Source organism: Schistocerca americana, chromosome 4 (genome assembly GCF_021461395.2).
Source record: "Schistocerca americana isolate TAMUIC-IGC-003095 chromosome 4, iqSchAmer2.1, whole genome shotgun sequence".
In the NCBI taxonomy this organism is placed as follows: domain Eukaryota; kingdom Metazoa; phylum Arthropoda; class Insecta; order Orthoptera; family Acrididae; genus Schistocerca; species Schistocerca americana.
The window spans coordinates 668,177,134-668,200,326 of record NC_060122.1 but is presented as its reverse complement, the minus strand read 5'-3'; the positions used below and the strand labels follow the sequence as shown (position 1 = coordinate 668,200,326).

Genomic DNA, 23,193 nt, shown 5'->3' with positions numbered 1-23,193 from the left:
CATCCAGTGTCAGCCAACAAATACCTTACAGAACAGAATTCTGGGCCGGCCGTTGTGGCCGAACGGTTCTAGATGCTTCAGTCCGGAACCGCGCTGCTGCTACGATCGCAGGTTAGAATCCTGCCTCGGTCAGGGATGTGTGTGATGTCCGTAGGTTAGTTAGGTTTAAGTAGTTCTAAGTCTAGGGGACTGATGACCTCAGGTGTTGAATCCCTTAGTGCTTAGAGCCATTTGAACCATTTGAACAGCATTCTGTTCTCTGTCTGTTGAGGTATTAGGGATATGCACAAGTTGACCGGTGTCTTTCATGCCTTACTGGGAAAGAAAAACATGTGCCTCTACACTGATATGGATTTACGTTAAATGATAAAGGTAGATGGAGTAATCGGTTGAGAGGGGTTGTAGCGAGGTATGATTTAATGGTAGAATGATGATGCATTCTATGGAGAGGGATATATTGCAGCAGGTCATCTATCACACATTTAACCATTTTTTCCGTTGTTCTCTCGGAGTGTATCAGTTGTTTGGTGTAACCTGCGTTCGACTCGTATACAACTGCACGTTCTGTGTGTGACTTAGAGCCATGTCTACCTGCGATCATTAACAGCAAACCTCTTCAATACCACAGTCAGCAGAGGACTTCCAGCGTATGTGTGATGAATTATGTCCATGAAAGTGATGGAAAATCTATTTCGGCACCGTCCTCTAGACGAACGAAAATGTATGGGAAGTATTCCATTTCCCAGCCACTTCTCAGACTTAAATCGAGGTTTCAGTTTCATAACTGCAGTGATTCTAAGTTAGTGACAGAGGTTTGTGAGGTACTGCAATGTCTGTTTACGCATTTGCTTGTCAGATGTTGTGTGTGTGTGTGTGTGTGTGTGTGTGTGTGTGTGTGTGTAAGATACTGTGTCGTGTTCAGTTAGTTAGTTAGTTATGTTTTAAATTGATCAGAAAGTTATATAGTGCCATGTATTTCAAAGAATCTATGCTCTTCTTTTTCCTTTGGTGTAGTAGTTTGCGAATGGGTTAGAAATACTGCAGAGTGAATGTATGTCAGGTGTTGGAAATACAATTCCTGCATTGGGGTATTAACAGCATTTCATTCCATTGACTAATGTATTGGAAAACCACACTACCTTAACATTATAGCATGTTTAAGTGCATAACTGTGTAGCCTCAAGAGTGTGTGTTTACGTTCTACAATAATTTCTCTCTTCCCAGTATCTTCTTGGTATGGAATCGAAACACTACAACAAATCTATACAATTGATAGCACAAGGGATTTACGCAAAACTTTCAAACTCCTACCTTCTGGAGCTCCATTACGCATAAATCATATGCTTCTTCTTGTTGTTGTTAATTTCTGTTATACAATCACAATACTCTCAAATGTATGTACTGTACACCAATAATGACTGCTAAACTCCTTAGCACGCGAGCATGTAGACAGATCGTGTGTAATTGGACAGGTGATGTGAGTAAGATTGGTACAGAACAGTCTTCGCAGAACGGCAGTTACAGTATTGGAATACCGGCCTGTATCACAAGCGTCGCTGAGTACAAGTTTGGAACACATGTTATACTCTTTGCGAAAGCAAAATATCGAAGTGTATTGATTACATAGAACTCAGTTCGTTCTGTTCTTTCATGAGATATCGAATATAGCGGATGTAGTACCCTCCTACTTCTGGTCAGTTCCAAATTACATCGGAGACAATATTACAGGTAGGGTTGGTTAAAGACAAAGGAAGAGTTACGAGATGCATAGAGAGAGGAGTTGCAGAGTTTTGCTCAGGGTCCTTAGCCGATAGGTTCAGTGAAGGAGTAGCTCGTTTCGAAATAAAGGTAGGAGATCTTTGAATCTCCGACATCTCCGACATCTTCATACAAATGTGAGAATACTTTGTGACTCCCATCGTCATGAGGGGAGTCGGCAAATCATAATAAAATCGAACCGAACTTATAAAGTATTTCCGCTAAGGACCGTAGTTTTTGCATCTACTTTCTGCTGATTTCTATTTCCTACACAAACAGTGCGCAATATGTCCACATACATATGACACTCACAAAGTAACGGAGGGGCTGCTTTAGCAATGATAAAGAAATTGATGAGAACCGTGCAGCAATGACATTGGCTGATAGCATCACAAGATCTATGCGATGAGACGTTATATTGACGTGACAACTTGTCGAGAGTGGTGGTTTGGATCTCGAATAAATGAATAACACGCTTTGAAATTAGGGAAAACATGGTAAAATTACGAAAATAGATGGAAAATACGTAAAATGGATGAAAATACGACAAAAAATCTGGAGGAATGAGGGTACTTAAATGATCGCATGGGTGTATGAAAATTATTCCGTTCCTCCACCGGTGCAATTGATAACAGATGGTCCATACTATTCGTGCTCTATGACTTTATGTTCTGCAGCATACTCCCTTGTTCCACATGTGGTTATGCATTGTAAGGCATAAAAATGAAAGACCCAGTGTCGAAGATTTGGCAGTCATAACGATCATCACCCAGGGTATCGAAACAGTGATCATATATGGTACCTGAATTTGGCATGCTCCATGGACATGACGAGGACACCTGCAATGGACGAGGCAATTCTTCGTGCAGTTGACGAGAACCCTAATGTCAGCGTCAGAGAAGTTGCTGCTGTAGAAGGTAACGTTGACCGCGTCACTGTATGGAGAGTGCTACGGGAGAACAGTTGTTTCCGTACCATTTACACCGTGTGCAGGCACTATCAGCAGCTGATTGGCCTCCACGGGTACACTTCTGCGAATGGTTCATCCAACAATGTGTCAATCCTCATTTCAGTGCAAATGTTCTCTTTACGGATGAGGCTTCATTCCAACGTGATCAAATTGTAAATTTTCACAATCAACATGTGTGGCATGACGAGAATCCGCACGCAATTGTGCAATCACGTCATCAACACAGATTTTCTGTGAACATTTGGGCAGACATTGTTGGTGATGTCTTGATTGGGCCCCATGTTCTTCCACCTACGCTCAATGGAGCACGTTATCATGATTTCATACGGGATACTCTACCTGTGCTGCTAGAACATGTGCCTTTACAAGTACGACACAACATTGGGTTCATGCACGATGGAGCTCCTGCACATTTCAGTCGAAGTGTTCGTACGCTTCTCAACAACAGATTCGGTGACCGATGGATTGGTAGAGGCGGACCAAATCCATGGCCTCCACGCTCTCCTGAGCTCAACCCTTTTGACTTTCATTTATGGGGGCATTTGAAAGCTATTGTCTACGCAACCCCGGTACCAAATGTAGAGACTCTTCGTGCTCATATTGTGGACGGCTGTGGTACAATACGCCATTCTCCATGGCTGCATCAGCGCATCAGGAACTCCATGCGACGGAGGGTGGATGCATGTATCCTCGCTAACGGAGGACATTTTGAACATTTCCTGTAACAAAGTGTTTGAAGTGACGCTGGTACGTTCTGTTGCTGTGTGTTTCCATTCCATGATTAATGTGATTTGAAGAGAAGTAATAAAATGAGCTGTAACATGGAAAGTAAGCGTTTCCGGACACGTGTCCACATAACATATTTTCTTTCTTTGTGTGTGAGGAACGTTTCCTGAAAGTTTGGCCGTACCTTTTTGTAACACCCTGTATATTGGATCATGTGTTTGACCTTGTGCAAGACTGTTTACGTGTTTTAAACTCTAACAAACAGCATTTACAATGTGCTTCTCTGTACTCTCTACCAATCACAACCATGTGGTGTCAGCTAACAAATACTTTACAGATCAGCTGCTGCATGGCTTTTAACAAGATTCTGCTGTGTGCCTATTGAGGTAATAGGGATAAATACAAGTTGACTGCTGCCGTTGATGCTTTCCTGGAAAAGAGAACCATCTGCCTCTAAATTGACATGGATCTGCGTTAAAGTATGATACAAAGTAAATGAAATAATCGGTTGAGAGGGTTTGTAACAAGGTATGATTTAAAGGTAGAAGGAGAGGGAGGTGTTGCGGCAGATCATTTGTTGCGTATTTAACCATTTTTCCTGTTGTTCTCTTGGGAGTGTGTAAGTCGGGTGGTATAACCTGCGTTCGACCTGTATACAACTGAGTGTTCTGTGTGTGACTTAGAGCGATAGACAGACAATGAAATTGCAGGGTGAATGTATGTTAGGTGTTGGAAATATATTTCTTGCTTTTGAGTATTAACAGTGTTTCATTCCACATGACTAATATGTCGGGGACACACTGCTTTAACTTTATAACATATTTAAGTGCAGAACTCTGCAGACTTAGGAGTGTGTGTTTATGTTCTGCAGTCTTTTCTCTCATTCAAGTACCCTCTTGGTATGGAATCGAAATACTACAACACATACGAATTGGTTGCACTAGTGATTTACGTAAGATGTTTCAAACTCCTTCTGTCTGAAGCTGCATCATGGACAAATTATACATTTCTTCTTCACCGTCTGATGCATCACTACAACACTCTCAAATTATCAGGCTCTTATCTGTTAAACAACAGTAAGGAGTGTTAACCTCCTCAGCATGCATGCATCTAGAAGGGTCGTGTGTAACTGGATGGGCGACTTGAGTAAGATTGGTACAGAACAGTCTTTGTAGGATGGTAGTTATGGTATGGGAATGAGAATGCCGCTCTATTTCACAGGGGTCAGTCGGTTGTGCAAGTTTGTAACATATGTTATGCTCTTTCTGAAACGAAAATGTCGAAATGTATTGATTACATGGAACTCAGCTTATTCTGTTCCTTAACAAGGTGTCGAATGTAGTGGGCATAAGTTCGCTCCTACTTCTAGGCAGTTCCAAATTAAATACGCGACAATGTTGTAGGGAGTGTTGATTAAAGACGGAGGAACAGTTAAAAGATGCATAAGGATCTCATCTAGAGTTTTGCTCAGGATCCACGAATGTGAGAATACTTTGTAACTCCCGTCCACATGGGGAGAGATGGCCAATCGTAATAAAATCTTACTGAATTTATAAAGTGTTTCGGCTAAGGAACATAGCTTTTGCACTTCCTGTCTGCTGATGGCTATTTCATACACTAAGAAACAGTATTTGTGTTATGTGGTGTAGGCAGTATAGCAGGGTTCGCAATATGTCCAAGTGTATATAGCCCTCGCAAAGTAATGTAGGAGGGTGTGTTAGCAATGGTACAGAAATTGAGAATCGTATTACAGTTTTGTAGGCTGATAGCGTCACGAGATCAACTCGATGAGACAATTTTTTGACATGACAAGTCATTGAGAATGATGGTTTGAAAATCGAGTCATTGAGTGAAATATGTTAAAATTACAGGAAACCTGGTAAAATTATGAAAATTGGTGGAAAATACGTAAAAGTTACGTAAATACGGCAAAAATTTGGGCGAATGAGGGTACTTAGATGCTCGCCTAGGTGTATTAAATTCATTTAATTCCTCCTCTGGTGCGATTGACAACTAATGGTCCATATTATCCTTCCTCTATATGTTTATGACCTACAGATTACTCCTTTGTTCCACATGCAGGTATGCATTGTAAACCATAAAAATGAAAGACGTAGTGTTGAAAGATTTGGCAGTCATAATGACCATCACCTAGAACACCGAAACAGTGATCACATAGCCAGGTGTGGTATGCACCACCAATATGAGGAAACAATGCCCTTCATCTCTTCAAAAAGGAACATGGTAGCATCTGCTACCTGATCAGTGTGAAACATGAGCTTAAATGCAGAGGTCACGCCTTCAGAGAGCTGTTTGGTGATGCTCCACAATGCTGCAAACTCTTCCAGTTTCCACACATTGCGATGCCGTCCATATTTTTGTCAACACGAAACACCATCTCTATCTTTTATTTCAACCATACTGTGCACTGTGGGAGCAGATTAACTTACACCATGGGAGGTCCAGCTTTCTGTGAGAGCTGATGGGCCGAAACGTGTTAAGCCAGTTTAGCACTTGACAAACAACTAAAAGTCATAGTGGTAAAACAAAATGAATAGCGGTGTACAAAGCTGCAGTCATACACTGCTTGGGTATGTTACAGCAAAAAAGCACTGTATCAAACTGCTCATGAAAGTAAACTTTCTTGTGATTGATAGTCTGTGGATATGTTCCTCCTACAGTATGCATGATGAAGCTTTACACATGTCTGTCCAAGAGACTTCGATCTCTGGCCACCTGCTCCAATAGACTAATGCGGGTACATTTAATAGTGTCACCACATATGCTCTTTGTCAGTGTGCAGACGTATTTGTTTCCAATATATCAGAAGAGGGGGACACAGTAATATCATAACGAGTTCTCTACCAGCTGACGTTAGTGGAATTTATATAGTTCATAGTTTTACTCCATTGGCTGTTATAAAAATAACTATGTGTGAGTGAGAGAGACAGAGAGAGAGAGAGAGAGAGAGAGAGAGAGAGAGACTAGAGTGTCAGTGAAATCTCTGACACCATTACTCTCACGTATTTCTACTGTAATAATCATAGGAATACAATAAACGAGGTCAGGACATGTTGTGGGTGATATTTATAGGCTGTCGTTCGGTAACAATGAATTTTATGCATCATGCTTCTGAATTTCTTTGTGCAGTTCGTGTACACTTTGGATGGTTGTGAAGTTTCTCCTGTGAGCTAGTGTGCTATTTTTCTCGTTGTGATAGTCCTCTACATAGTCAGTGATGGGAGGAGGACTAGGAGGCCTTGTAACTAAAGGAACAGTGATGTTGGTATGTGATGGGGGGTTTGAGAGAATTAGCAGTGGTCTGTGACTTGGCTGGGGACATCTATTACTTGTGGAAATCTTGTGGATTCAAATGCTATACATCGAAGACTGGAAGGTTCGTGAGAATACAGCAGGTAAACGATACTCTGATGAAAGGGGAGTGGAGAGGTGAGCACTATACCGCCTCTTCTAAGTGTTATGGGCAAACATATTACAACAAATCACACACATCTCGCAAAGTAACTACAGTGAGTAAATTAGGGGCTAATTCGAAAATTTTTACCGAGAGACAATCAACAGCAGATGTATCATCTTTTGTTTTCTCGATAAATAAGAGACAACATACTTCCATGAGTTTTGTGTGCATATAAATGGATGGCTTGACCTCTTAATAGGAAGACTAAAATTATATGTGCTTACTGCACAAGCCATTGTACGGTGTGTGGCGGAGGGCACCCTGTACCACTACTAGTCATTCCCTTTCCTGTTCCACTCGCAAATGGAGTGAGGCAGAAAGACTGCCTATGTGCCTCCTTATGAGGACTAATTTCTTGTATCTTATCTTGTGGTCCTTATGCAGAATGTATGTTGGCAGTGGTAGAAGCCGTCTGTGGTCAGCTTCAGATGGCGGTTCTCAATAATGTTCCTCGGAATGGAAGCCCAGGGATCCCCACCTGAGCTACTTGGCGAGTGTAATCCGATAGCTGGAAAAAAAATACTCCCTATGTAATGTGACTCTCATGATTAACTTAATTAGTTAGCCTTCCAATTTGATATCAATGATGTGCCTCCAGGTGGGTAGAAGCAAGAGCTAGAGTACCACAGATATGATTCAGGAGTTGGAGCGGTAATCAGGCTTTTCTTCGTTGGAATGAGATCTCTTAACGAGATTTCAATCTCCTAACTACACAGGGAGACAATACCATCGTAATAAAATCAGCTATATTACCGAATTTATAGTGATACCAGTATAAATATGATGTTTACAACTTCTCTGTGCTGTTAGCTTAAGAGACTTCATGTGTAACGAAGCATTTGGTTACTTTAAGAGAGTTCGAAAGCAAGGAAGCATCCTGTGACAGAGGTTGATCTTAGCACTATGTCATGAGTCAAAAATGAGTTTTATTTAGTCGTATGATGCAGGATGTAACAGATATTAAGTTGACTAAAACAGATATTTTTACCTGATGAGAGAATACTTAAAAGAAATGTAGCCTTTGCCATAATGTTACAGGATTTTCATAATAAATAACTATACTTTGGCGATGTGAAAACGCAAGTGTGCCCCAATTTTTTCTACCTTCGAAAATATCTCGTATAAACAGGAGAAATCTACACTTTCGGTGTGAAATTCCAGGTATATGGTCAACAATATCCCTGTCTCGTATTGGATAAACTGGGGAGAGGCTATGTCAGCGTGGAATTGCAATTAGAACTATACATTCAACGCAACGCATACCTGCTTATCTTGCAGTGGATCGCGACTGGTGTCACAAGTGGGTGTAAGGGTTCGGTTGACCAGAATCTACAAATTAGTTACAGAGAATGCGCTGATCTTTCGGCTCTTTCCGATGTTCCTGGGCGGAAATCCCGGCAGCAGCACTCTCTGGATGACTGACGAGCGAAGTATGTGATCAGTATGTTGGGTGAGTGGCGACGGAAGAGGACATTTGCGTTGCGGGAGAAGATTCAGAACGACAAATGTTTGCACTGAACGATTATTCCCCTACGTAAATTGATCGGTTGACCGCTTGGTGACCATCTCTCTCACCTCTGAGCATTTGATATGACCAGCGTGTGGCTGCTGTGGAATATTCGTGCAGCTGCCAGCGTGGGCAGTGCACAGCAGTGGCCTATGGAAGTTTCTGCAACCTGCCACATCTAAACATGGAAACTCCTATGAAATGGACCGTGGTGTAAGCGATGTGTTTACAAAGTGCCCCTATCCATGTGTTGATGGCTGCAGTGTGTCACGTTGAGTGCTTCTTAATACACCCCACTGGACTGAGTCTTTCAGCAGAAAGTTGCAGTGGCATTTGTTTAAATAAACGTGAAGTTGTTGTTGTTACTGTCCTGTCATGCAGAAGGCCCTTTCCCCTCCTTCTTCTTCCTGGTATAGCAGAGAGAATCAACTTGGGAATTCTACACTGTTTTAAAAAATACACTTAGCACACCTGCAGGTGGTCGGGAATTACACAACCATGACAGCATAAATTCACACCGAAATTTGAAGTTACCACTATAATTTTATACAGTACTGCTTCGAATTCTGATATCAAGCTTGAAAACTTTGTTCATATTTTGTGCATTTGTTCCACAAAAGAATTCCATATCTAAGAACTGAGTGTACATATGAACAACATGTAATTAAAAGACACTGGCTGTTACACTCAGATGACATACCTCTAAAGACATAACATGCTGATGACATTCTATTTGCAAGTATCTTTATATGCTCACACCAGTCCATCTGAGAACTTTATGTTCCTTACACAGTCTACCCAAATATCACCTACATTTAATTTAAGAGTGACATTTTCTCTTCTCAAGCTGTAATTCATGGCGTTTATTTTCTTTACATTCAATGTTACCACAGTCTAATATAACAGTCGCGACACTGCTGTAAAAGTTGTTGCCGTTTGACAGATGGAGCGACACTAGCGCTCCAAGCGGTAGGTAAGGTGAACGTCAGACGCGTCGTAAGCATAATGTTTGTTTACATCCATTTCCTACGTAATTTCCGCATTATTTGAGTTATTTTCTTGCCTCCAAGGGTTTGTGTGGTATCAGAAGGCATATATGTTTCTAAAAATGATTCTAAAATAAGCGCCAGCACGGACAAAAATCATGAATAGAGTGGCAAGCTACAACACATTCGTGAAGAAACACTTGTGACATTGGACAGAATTGCAGCTTACCACGTTCATATCAAAAGAATATAAACACACAGATTCACATGTCAGAAGCACAGACATGTACCTCTACTTGCAAAAACGATCGACAGCTCGTTTATCGTTCTGTAGGCCTACTGCGTTTGTTTGTCATTTTCGCCTGTTGCCACAAGTACGACCTTCATCTTTTTATTATTCTAAGTGGGACAAGCAACTGCCAAATAGTGGGAAGAATATGCTGAAAACACTATAATGAGCTGATTACACTACATTTCACGAAAAACCAAATATTTGTATAATTTTCAAACAATCTGTCAGTGAAGAAGGTGCTGACAAAATAATGTCATCACACGAAAGAAGCAAGGGAAATTAAGTGACTAACAACAGAAGTGAACGAAATACATACCAAAGAAATCAGCAGCCCAAATGAGCCAACTTCTTCAGTTTCTTATTTGCTTTCTTGTTGTTAGAAACTACGTCTTGATTCCAATATTTCAGCCCGTAAACGAGTCTCACTTTAACAAATAACTTGATTAACAGCAGCTTAGTTTCTTCACAACATCCAGGAGGAAAACTTGGGACAGCCATCAACAAGTTCACATATAATTCACCACAGTTTTTCTTGTAAGAATGTTCATCAAAAACTGAAGCCATCTGATTTTCACAATCCCTAAAAAATAAACAAATATTTTCACTGCAAATAACCAAGCTTCCAAAATTGTCTTCGTAACTTTTGAAATGGCAATAAAATTTGTCATTTGCATCTAAGTCCTGGCTGTTGTCTACAAGTAGATTCCTGCACTTGACACAATTATGTAAAGAAAAAAGTTTCTTCAAGATGTAACCAAACACATATCTCATACTGTTTTGTTCTCCAAGGTCTGCTGGAACTTCCACATTTGGTAGCTTTGTTGCAGAACTTGTATCACTACTGCATAACAACTGTGAGACCTTTAATGTTTGAGCAGATTTCATGTCCAGTATTGCCTGACCCCAGTCAATTCCTTCACAATTACTGCTTGCCACATTAGAAGAATTTATCAGTTTGCTTAGTGTACAGTTGTTAAATGCAGCACAAAACTGCCTTGGAGATGGGTTGCTGCAAAAACCACCTCTCTGCCTTATAGTTGAAAAAAAGTTTTCCAATGTGTCTTGGTTAATTTTACGTGAGAATAAGTACAATTTTGTTCCAGTCAGTACCTCGGCAGCAAGCATTTCCAAAGCACATATATTGCTTAGAAGCCCCTTTACACATTTTATCCTCAGGGAGTAATCTTTTCCATCAGAGCCTACAAATTTCCAAGAGTGAATCCATGGCTTCATCACATGTAGAACATCCAGATGCTCTGAATCACTCCTAATACAGTTCCTTAGATGCACAGGCCCTTTCACACTGTATGTATTAAAGATATCAAAAATGTCATTAACTTTCTGACAAAAGTCTGAAGTGCCAGTTGCAGATAATGGCATACTACCACAAAACACAAGTGTGTCAATACCAGCTGCCACTGTATGGCTTAACACACGAACTGCAGTACCCACTTTCATTTTTGAAAAAGCTGGCAGTTCGACAGCTTTTTTAGTCAGCTTGGGAGCTAACTTGTATTTCCTGTGCAAGTCATTTGAATAGAGCTGAGAAATGTCCTTCCAAGAAGCAGTACCAACCAAACCATCATTTGATGTATGAATTATGTCATACCTAAATAGGTTGTTTCTGATGCTCTTAAACAAATGTGGGGTGTCATAGAAGAAATAGATCTTCTGCTCCTCATATACCAAACTTGGATTGTCTTGTGTAATTCCCAGTCTCTTTCTCCAGTCCACAAAATTTGAACCCTGATCAGTCACACAGGTCTTCACAACCAAGCCAATTTCCTTAAGTCTTTTGACTACTTCATAAAATATAGCAGTCAAATGAATAGCTCCCACTGTTCCTTTACAAAAACAGTAAAGCAATGGTTAATTGAAACATGAAAAAATGCCATTAATCATTATCACCAACACACTGTTGGCAATTTTAGCTGTGCGTGTAAACCCCAAGTCCTCAAAACCAATAACAGTGTCAGAAGTGCTGTCATATGTCAAATTTGCCATTAGCGACATTTCATCCAATGACATATTCACAAGTTTATCATTATCAGAAAAATGTTGCACCTTTTGCTTTAAAAGATGGAATATATTGTCACTTATCCCACATTTTATTTGTATGCCTTCCACATACCTTTGTAGTGTACGCACTGATGGAAGCATAAAACATTCTGATAAAAACCTGTATGCCTGAGTGCTGTAATATAGTAAATTTAGAGCAAACAGCTTATTTTCGTCTTTCCATCTTGCAGCACGTTTCTCTTTCAATGGCATGCTAATCTTTCTTAACAACAAGTCAAGGGCATCTTTTTTTAAATATCGGGATCCTATAGTCTTTAACATTCGTTTGTCCTTGTTCACTTGCTCCTTCTGATACAATTTCTGTCGCTGTCTGTAGGCACTTTCCTTGTCCCGTAATAGTTTCGCTCGAAGTCTAGCGATTTGCACATTCTGACACTTCACACGCTTTTGCAAGACACGAACAGCTGCACTTAATCTAACCACTTCATCGTCAAAGCAGGTCTGTGTTGACGATTCACACGAATCTGGCACTGATACATGGTGAGCTGAACCAGCTGCTTCTGTGTCATAGGACTGTTTTACTGCTTTAGATTGACTGTCGAATCTTTGTGGCAGTTTCCTCTTCATCTTCAGCTGAGGTGGCTTATTAGGAGTGTCAAACAGGGTGGGTACTGCATTCCACACGAGTTTGTTGTTGTCTGCGTTCATGAACTGGTTTTGTTCGAAATGTAGCGAACAAAACCTAATATTACTATACAGGTACACTGGGTCTTTCTTCATGAGGTCTTCTCGCCTGCTATTAACAAGCCATTTTCTGCTCCTAAAACGAAACATTCATCATTTATACACATATAGTTTGCAAGTGAATCCTGACGATACAGTTTAGTAACATGATGGTTATACCTCTCAGGATCCTTAGGAAACCTAAAAAAAGACAGCTTTGGTGTCTTCTTTCTGTTGTTGGTGCAATTTATTGCGCTACAAACGCTCCCGCCAGTAAAAGCCATTGTAAAAATCAAAATAAACAACCACTATTCTCCTTCACGATCGCGCCGAACTCACAGTGTAACCTACCAGCCGCTTGGGGCGCTGCTGGCGCTGTAGGCAACAAAATCGAGGCGAAGTGTCACGACTGTTATATTAGACTGTGGTGTTACTTTACTGCATATCGACCTGTCATAAGCTTCCTTGAGTGTTTCATTTATTTTCTCTGCAAGGACTTCTATTATTTCTCCAGTGACTGTAGTACTGCTGTTATCAGGAAAAAGAATGTTTTCCCTATGACTAACACTATTGGTGAAAGTCACTGATGTACATCAGGAACGTTATTGGCCCTAATATGCTACCCTATGTTAATGTATTTTGGTTCTGATAAGTGTTTTGCAAAAAGTTTAGTTTTATTTGAGGTATATGCTATTTCTGGTCTTTGTACCATGTCTGCTAGGTATGGTCGGAGCCATTCACTAGCTACATCTCTTATTCCTAATGGTTCTAGCATACTTGTAGTCGTTTGCCAATGGAGATATCATACTGACACTTTTTCAACTACAGGCTACATCTCCTTTGGATACAGATTATGCGCCTTTAAGTGTTTGCTTTACATTGCCTTCTGCATCTTCATGCTGTTGAGTGTTGCTGATCTTCCACCTTTTAGGGCGAGTTCCCCACACCAAGGACAAGATGTTGTCTGAAACACTGTCCTCTCTTCCACCATCTTCGACAAGGGTACTGGCAGACCGAGGGTGACCCCTTATACCACGAGCCTTCGGTCACCATTGGTGATATGCTTTTTTATTCAGTATGTAAGCAGTGGGTGTGTTCAAACCTGGACCAAAGACATTTTGATTACTAATGAAAAACGTTGCCCCTAGACTGAGAGTTCCCCTAGACAAGATATCATAAAATAAAAATTTCGCTGATACCTTGCTGTCAGATTCTCATCAACTGCAGTGTGCTGTTGCAGGACTGTCGCTGCAGCTGTCACTATCCCGTGAGCAGCAACTGCGTGCCACACTCAGCCCTGAGGTGGGAGCACGCCTGCTCATTCACAGCCCACAGCTCGCGCCAATGCCCGACGAGGCTGGCCTCAACGTGCCGCCTGGCGTAGCCACCAGTGTCGCATTGCAGCAGGTGGGCCTCCATACACTGCAAGCAACAGTTGCACGCCACACACAGCCTGCCTGCTCGTCCACAGACCACAAATGGCACACCTGAACCCTGTGAGGAGGACTACTAATATGACAATGGATATAGCCACTAATGTCACACAACAACAGTAGGCCCACTGATACTGGGAGCAACAGATGCATGTTGCAATCAGCCAAAAGGTTGGAAACAGACTGCTCATCCTTAACTGGCAACCAGTGTCCATACCAAATATGCCGCCACAATGACCCTGTAGTGTATATGCTTACATATACTTAGAGCCGTAGATAACAACACCAGGTACACAGCAACTGTTGAGCAAATAGTTAAACACTTAAAAACAGAATAGTCTCATGAACACAAACTAGACCTTGAAAGTTTTGTCTTGGAAATTTTCTGTTAGAAATAAGCTGGCCGCGGTGGCCGTGCAGTTCTAGGCGCTCCAGTCCGGAGCCGCGCTGGTGCTACGGTCGCAGGTTCGAATCCTGCCTCGGGCATGAGTATGTGTGATGTCCTTAGGTTCGTTAGGTTTAAGTAGTGCTAAGTTCTAGGGAACTGATGACCACAGCAGTTGAGTCCCATAGTGCTCAGAGCCATTTGAACCATTTTTTGTTAGAAATAACACAAACAACATCGTCTAGATTATAAAATTGCCTTATTTGTCCTATACAAGATGAACCTGAACAATTACTGAGCTCAGTGCCAGTCACCTACGAAGTAGGAAAGCTAGTGGATCATCATACATAATTTCTGTATAAGAAATTTCGTTTTGTTTAAGAAATTCTACATAATGTCTTTTATTTTTTGTCACAATTCCAGGCATCAGATCTTTGGTGCCTGTAATATTATACAGAAAAGATAAAATATTATTTGTAATTAATACATTTTTCTCTTCAAATAAAGGACCCAAATACCTCTAAACCAACTTCCTGAATTTAATTAATAATCATTCTTTTGAATAAATTTCAATATATTCATCGTATGTTTTTTTGAATTATCGACAACTGCGTTAGCCTCAGCTGAAGCAGACTTTAGTCTGAGACTGGAAGTACTGCTTCAGCTGCCGCTGGAATTGGCCCCATTTACTAAAAACATTTTTTATTAGACTTTTATTTTTTTCATTTAAAAATAAGTGATCATAATATTTTATTGCTGTATATTCAAGATCGTAATTATTTCCAGAGAGTGGGATGCTACTCACTGAAATTCCATAATGAATAAAGTTTAAAGTATCATTTGTAATTAATACATGTTTTTCTTCAATGAATGAATTAATTTTTGAATTTTCATTTTTTTACAAATCTAATAAAAATTATTTCTAATAAATGGCGAGCCTAAACAGTCTGAAAGTCAATTAATTGGAAGTTAGAGCTTCAGAATTAGGACTTCGACTTCACAAACCTAATAAATTTTTTTCTACATAAGTTGAGCTGGTTCAATTGTCAAATCCAAATTTTGTAAATACTGCAACTCTGAGAAGTCAATTGATAATTTTACTTCACATAAATATACAAAATATGGATATAGAACAACATGTAGACAATGTATATATGAATATTATGTAAAAAATTATAATGATCATCGAATTCGTTGTGTATGAGGAAAAAAATTTCTAAATATTATTATAAAAATCATTTACAACGAATTCTGAGTGAAGAACATCGAAAAATATTATTGTCAATGGAAAATGAAGAGAAACAAGAAACTGATACAGCAGCAAATAAATGTAAAGCTTGTCAAGAGATAAAAAGTTTAGGTTGTTTTTACAAAAATCCTTCTCACAAACACAACTACAATAGTAAACGTAAAAAAGGTGTTTTAGAATGTGTGAAAAATAAGAAAGGACAATCATCTCATACTTAATTTTGTTCAACTTTGTGATTATTATAAAAGGAATAATTTAATAGGAAATACTAAATTAAATAAAGCCAGTCTAATTAGATTTATTAAAATACATTACATCACAAATTTAAATCCGTGAATAGGAAGTATTTGGAAATAATTACCTTACCATAAAATTAAAATGATGATGATGATTTTGAAACTAAAGAAGGTAAAGCATTGAGAAAAAATGTTTCCACTTTCTAAAGACATCTTTGAAAAACTAAAATCTACAACAAATAAAGATAAATATTGAAAAAATATTTCCATCTGCTGCTGATGTGTTTGCAAAACATAAAACTAGAACTAATAAAGAAACATTGTTTCCTTTCTGATACTAATTTATATGAGAAACCATGTAAGAGAAAAACAGTTAGATATTATGTAGGCAATAGTGCATTTCAAAATAGATTACAAGCTATAAATTTTGTTAATAATACAAAGTTAATTAAACGTGATCATTTCTTAACTACATAAAAACGAAACTTACAAAAATTGTAAAAAATAATCTAAGAATATATCATAGATTGAAAATAACCTTAAGACTTTTTTCTGAGTACCAAAGGCAGACAATCATAAATATTACGCTATTTCAGCTCCAGACAGAAAACTAAGGAATCACAAATGAAAGAGGTATAATTAAAAAATTTAAGATTGAAAAACAAAATATTCTATCAAGAATGGGTGATTTTCAAGCACGTGGATCAAGACAGTCATTAGATAGAATCATTGGCTTACAACTATTAATTAACAGGTATGTTCCATAGAGAGGATCATCTTACATTGAATTACCAGATACAACAAAAATAAAAAAGCGTATATTAATGTGAAAAACAATGATCAAAAATGTCTTCTGTAGCCTATAAAATCTGCGTTATACAGGGTGAGTCACTAACTATAGCCATCACGAGTAATATGACACTGGTTTTTTGCTGCTTGATGGGGTGTCTTCAGAGATATTAAGGTCAACTTTGTTTTTTCAAAATCGATGCTATAGTTTGGTACTTATTTTCTGATAGCGGCTATCGAGACGAATCCAATGATGTGTAACTGTAAGCTCTTTGAAGGTCAAAGAAGGTAAAAAAGGTGGCATGAACGACCACTTGAAGAAGGTGTTTGAAGTGATGATCATTGGTATCAATGCAGTGCTGCAATCTTCTTATCATGGATTGAACGGTATTCCTTATCACTTCTGCACTTATCGAAGCACATGCTCTGATAGTTCTCTCTCATATATCATACAAATAGCAAATATTTGCGGAATATGGTGTATCCATATGACATGTCATTAACATGTAAACACCATTCGATGGTCAGCAGTACAATACTAATATGAATGATAAGACAAGCATTGTCAAATCAAGCGAATTTGAATGATGTATTCCTTCCAAGAACAAGTTGATATGCTTCTCATTTACATACAATGCCAACGAAATTCATTGAGAGCTAGAAACTTATATGCTGAAAGATATCCTCAACATACTTACCCTACACATAGTAAATTTAAATACGTGTATGATAAATTGAGAACAACTTGATCATTAATGCATCAGAAACATATCCAGAATAGGAACGTTACTAATGAGTAAATGGAAATTGGTACTCCTGCCACTGTGGTTTGAGAACCTTTTGTTAGTTCGCATCAAATCGCAAGGGAATCTGGCATGAGCCAGAGTAGTGTTATTCATGTTCCACATGGCCACAAATATCGTTCCTACCATATCAGTGTCTACCAAGAATTAATTTGTACAGATTGTATGCGTTGCATTGAATTCTGCCAATGGGCCCAACTTCAGATTCAGACAGATGACACATTTATTAATTTGATGTTATTTACTGATGAGGCTGCATTCACAAAACATGGGAATGTTAATTTGCATAACATGCATTATTGGGAAATCCATGTAGGCTGTGACAAGTTGCACACCAAATACCGTGGTCAGTGAATGTACAGTGTGGGATTCTGGAGGACACAATTATAGGCCCCCATTTCATCCAAGGAAATCTTAATGGCAGGAAGTACACGACATTCCTGCAAGAAACATTAGGTCTGTCATTGGAAGAAATACCTTTAGGATCAAGGAACAGAATGTGGTATCAACATGACAGGTGTCCGCCACATTCTTCGCTGTTGGCAAGTGATGAGTTGCAGAGTCAGTTGCCAAATCATTGGATTGGACACGGAGGAGATGTGTCGTGGCAGGATCGTTCGCCAGACTTGACGCCTCTTGATTTTTTCCTTGTGGGGATTCGTATAAGATATTCTTTATAAAGACATTTCAACTACACCTGAAGATATGCAAGAGAGAATTGTCAGAGCATGTGCTTCACTAAGTGCCAATGTGATAAGGAATACCACTTAATCCATGATAAAAAGATCGCAGCATTGCATTGATATCAATGGTCATCACTTCAAACTACTTTTGTAAATGGATGTTCAGACCTCCTTCATGACCTCCATTGACCTTCAAAGACCTTGCTATTACACGTCATTGGATTTGCTATCAGAAAATAAGCACCGAACTATAGCACCTCAATTTAAAAAAAGAAACAAAGTTGACCTTCATATCTCTGAAGTGACCCCGCCTAGTAACAAAAAACCAACGTCATATTATGGCCCCCATTTCCCCATGCAAATCTGACCCACACCTTTTCAGCTCCTATCATGCTTTCAGAGTTACTCTTGGTGGCAACAGTTAGTAACTTACCCTGTATACTGCAGATAAAAATGGTGGGAAGAGTTGGTGAATATAAAAATGTCGTTAATGATCTTGATCAGAAACTTAAAAATTTTGGATTTCCTGCAGTGGTTGATCAAAATACAAAAACTGAAAATAATCAATGTTTATTTGTTTCATGAAAATTGTCAATTGTATCCATTAAAAATAACAAAAAGTAAGAAAGAGAAAGATATAAATCTCCTTTATTTTAAAAAATAAAATAATTCACACTATTATTATTTAAAAAATTTATGTAGATTTGTTTTGATTCAAATTAATGAAAGTGAAGAACTAAAATTTATTTGTAATTATGTTTACTCCATTTCACTAGTAAATAAAAAGTAGATAATCACACATCAAGGTGTGCAGAAAGTTCCTTCGTTATTTATGCTGATTTTCAAAGGTTATTAATCAAGATGGACAACTAACAATGAAATCCAGAAAATTCATGTACAATAAAATATCAAAAACATGAACAAGTTGATTCTGTTATTATATTAAATATGTAAATGGACATTATAAAGATCCTGTTGCTTATATAGGATCAAATTGTCATAAAAATTTATTGAATGAATAAAAAAGGAGGTGAAGATATTAAAAGAATTTATTCTGAAGTTGAGGAAATGAAACCATAAACTCCTGAAAAACATTTAAGATGTGCAAGATCGACAAAATGTAGATTGTGTAAGTATTATTACTCACTAAAAATTAAAAAGTTTCATCATCAAGATCATTTAACTGGAAAATTTATAAATCCATTATCTAATAAATGTAACTTTCAGTTAAAACATCCGAATTTTATACCAGTTCATTTACATAATTTATCAGGATATGATCCATATCTGTTCATGAAAGAACTTGGTTATGATGAAAAAGAAAAAGAATTATACCAAACAACTAACACAGATATATTGGAGTTGGTAAGAGAGGAGAAAGTTTTAAAATGAGATTTACTGACATATTTAAATTTATGGCTTCTTCAGTTGATGAACTTTCATCAAATTTGAAAAGAGAAGAAATGAAAAACATTAGAAAAGTATTCCAAGAATAGTTATTTAATTTAACGATCAGAAAAGGTGTATATCGATATGATTTCATGGATTCTTGGTAAAAATGAGAAGAGACACAATTACCAGCAAAGGAAGAATTTTGCAGTAAAATGAATGACTGTGAAATAAGTGATGAAGATTATAAACATGAAAAAATAGTTTGGAAAAAAATTAATATATAAAATTTAGGTGAATGTCATGATCTGTATATCAAAACTGTTGTATTGCTGTTGTATGATATATCAGAAAATTTTAGAAGAAGTTGTATAAAAACATATGATTTGCATTCATCTTGGTATTTTACTGCACCAGTATTATCTTGGGATGCACTGTTGAAAATGACAAAAGTGAATTAGATTTACTATATTTTATTTCTTGCAAAAGGAATTAGACCAGGAATATCACAGTGTTGTAAAAGATACGTTAAAGCAAACAGTAAGTATATGAAGAATTTTTGATATTAAAAAGATATCGAATTATATAGCGTATTTAGATATGAATAATTTATGTGGATATGGTATGAGTCAATATTTACCATATGGTGAATTTGATTGGGATGAACCAAATAATTTCGATTGTACAAAGATAAGTGAAATTTTACATACTGCTAAAATTAGATATATTTTTGAAGTGGCTTTAGAGTATTGAAAAGAATTACATGATTTACGTAAAGATTTACCAGTAGCTCCTTAAAATAAAATTGTGTCCGGGACTAAACAAAGCAAATTGCTGACTACATTAGAAAACGAAAATGAATATGTAGTTCATTTTAGAATTCTTAAGCAGTATTTGTCATTAGGAATGAAATTAACAAAAATACATAGAGTTTTAAAATTTAAACAATCTGATTGGTTGAAGAAGTATATAGTTGCAAATACAGAAACAAGAAGTAAAGCCAAAAATGATTTTCAAGAACATTTCTATAAACTTACAATAAACTTTGGCAAGACAATCGAGATATTGGAAATAGAGTTGATATAAAATTAGTTTCTGTTGGAGAAAAGTCTGGTAAATTAATAGCAAAGCCAAACTTTAAAGCAAGAACTACATTTTATGAAAATTTTGCTGTTATTCATAGGAATAAGACAAAAACCACATTTAATAAACCAAACTATATTGGAATGAGGGTACTTGATTTATCTAAACAACTGATCTATGATTTTCACTACAGAATAATGAAACCAAAATATGGAGAAAATATTGAGTTTTATTATCAAGTTACAGACAGTTACATCTATAATACATGAACTTAATGTTTTTATGTAGTATGAAATCTATGATTAATAAATTTGATACTAGTGATTATCCTGAAAATAATATTTATGGTATACCACAAATTAACAAGAAAGTTGTAGGAAAAATGAAAGATGAATTAAATGGAAAAATAATGGAAGAATTTCGTGGTCTGAGAGCAAAAATGTATGTTTATAAAGTTGGCGATAAAAGAAGGAAAAAAAACTAAGGGAGTTAAGAAAAGTATTGTCAAAAATGGAACAAGCTTAGAACATTATAAAGATTGTTTGTTTAAGAGACAATAGAACAGAAGAATTATTATGGTTCAAAGTGAAAAACATGAAATATAACCAGTTGAAACAATCAAGAAAACATTGAGTCCTCTTGATGACAACAGATTTGTTTTGAAAAATAAAACGGATACATTACCATATGGACATTATGAATTACAAAAGTTTCTTACATTCCCCATAGTACATTTCATTTATTTCCTTACGGTCACCTTTCATAAAAAATTATGAAAATTCATTTTTTTATGTTCACCTTTTGTGAGAGGAAAGTGAGTTAGACTGGAAAACTGGGTTATAGTAGATTGCTTTAGTAGGTTCCAGTTAAGTTTTGGCTCAAAAGTGATGGACTATGTTAGTGAGCTAGTGAGCCAGGGCTGAGTTAGAACTACATAAGCAATCTACTCATAGACACCAAATATGCAATTCTGGGAGACCACATCACAAGGTATGGCAACTTGACACAAGTTCAACACTTCACTTTGAAGAAATTAACAGGAACCCTGGTAACAATAAAGTTAGCAATAAAACTGATGCACAAAAATACACATATCAACAAAAGTTTTGCATCACCTCAGTACCGAGAATTCCGGAACCTATACAGATTAACATAAGCATCATTTCCACCCTTTTTATTCCTCATGAAAACCACACATTGCATGTTGTATCACCATACAGCAAGACCTTCAAAGGTGGTGGTCCAAATTGCTATACACACTGATAACTCTAATACATAATAGCACATTCTCTTGCATTGATGCGTGCCTGTATTTGTTGTGACATACTATCCACAAGTTCAGCAAGGAACTGTTCTTCCAAACTGTCTCATTCCTCAAAGGCGATTCGGTGTAGATCCCTCAGAGTGGTTGGTGCGTCACGTCGTCCATAAACAGCCCTTTTCCATCTATCCCACGCATGTTCGATAGTGTTCATGTCTGGAGAACATGCTGGCCACTCTAGTCGAGCAATGTCGCTATCCTAAAGGAAATCATTCATAAGATGTGCACGATGAGGGCGCGAATTATCGTCTATGAAGACTAATGCCTCGCCAATATGCTGCCGATATGGTTGCACTGTTGGTCGGAGGATGGCAATCACGTATCTTACAGCCGTTACCACGCCTTCCATGACCACCAGTGGCATACGAAGGCCCTACATAATGCCACCTCAAAACAGCAGGGAACCTACTCCTTGCTGCATTTGCTGGACAGTGTGTCTAAGGCGTTCAGCCTGACTGCGTTGCCTCCAAACACGTCTCTAACGATTGTCTGGTTGAAGACATATGCAACACTCTTCGGTGAAGAGTGATGTCAATCCTGAGCGGTCCATTCGGCATATTGTAGGGCCCATCTGTACCGCACTGCTTGTTGTCGTGGTTGCAAAGATGGACCTCACCTTGAACGTTGGGAGTGAAGTTGCGCACATGCAGCCTATTGTGCACAGTTTGATTCGTAACTAAAAGTCCTGTGGCTGCTCGAAAAACGTTAATCAACATGGTGGCGTTGCTGTCAGGATTCCACTGAGCCATCACTCGTAGGTATTGGTCATCCACCACAGTAGTACCCTTTGGGCGGCCTGAGCGAGGCAGGTCATCGACAGTTCCTGTCTCTCTGTATTTCCTGCATGTCCAAACAACATCGCTTTGTTCAAATAACTTACGGGTTTGCTGCCGGGTGACGTCGTCGAACACCGCCGATATTTCGAGAGGAGCACACCCTGCCATTCTCAAGGCACAAATGCAAGGAAGAAGAAATGTGCAAGGAAATTTAATACCTCGGTCCACAGAGGAGAAACAAGGAAGACATCACACACAGAACAAGTGTCAACACAAACAAAGATAACCAACATCAGAAATATCGATAATTACTATTAATCAACAGGTGGGGTAGCACTAATTCTGTCCCTCTGTTTTTTGATGAGAGACAGAGCTGGATTCCAAGCAGCATTTAAACAAAATCGACCATCTCTGTTAATAAGGTTGCTTGATAGTTTGATTTCAACAGCTTCCTTAATGACACTATCCCAATAGCTGGACGTGCAAGCCAGAATCTCAGTGTTGTTGTATTCCATAGGATGACCGGTGTCAAGGTAATGTTCTGCAATAGCGGATTTGCTCAGCTCTTGTAAGCATGTGTGATGCTT

The 23,193-nt window shown here is 38.1% G+C and overlaps 1 protein-coding gene across 1 annotated transcript in view; it reads left to right on the top strand.

The window, feature by feature from the left end:
• The window catches only part of LOC124613688 (degenerin unc-8-like), a 214,160-nt gene that overhangs the window by 9,116 nt on the left and 181,851 nt on the right, over positions 1-23,193 (top strand). Inside the window, exon 3 of the mRNA XM_047142405.1 lies at positions 13,700-13,866. Within this exon, the coding sequence (XP_046998361.1) occupies positions 13,700-13,866 (167 nt within the window). The remainder of the gene's footprint in view (positions 1-13,699; positions 13,867-23,193) is intronic.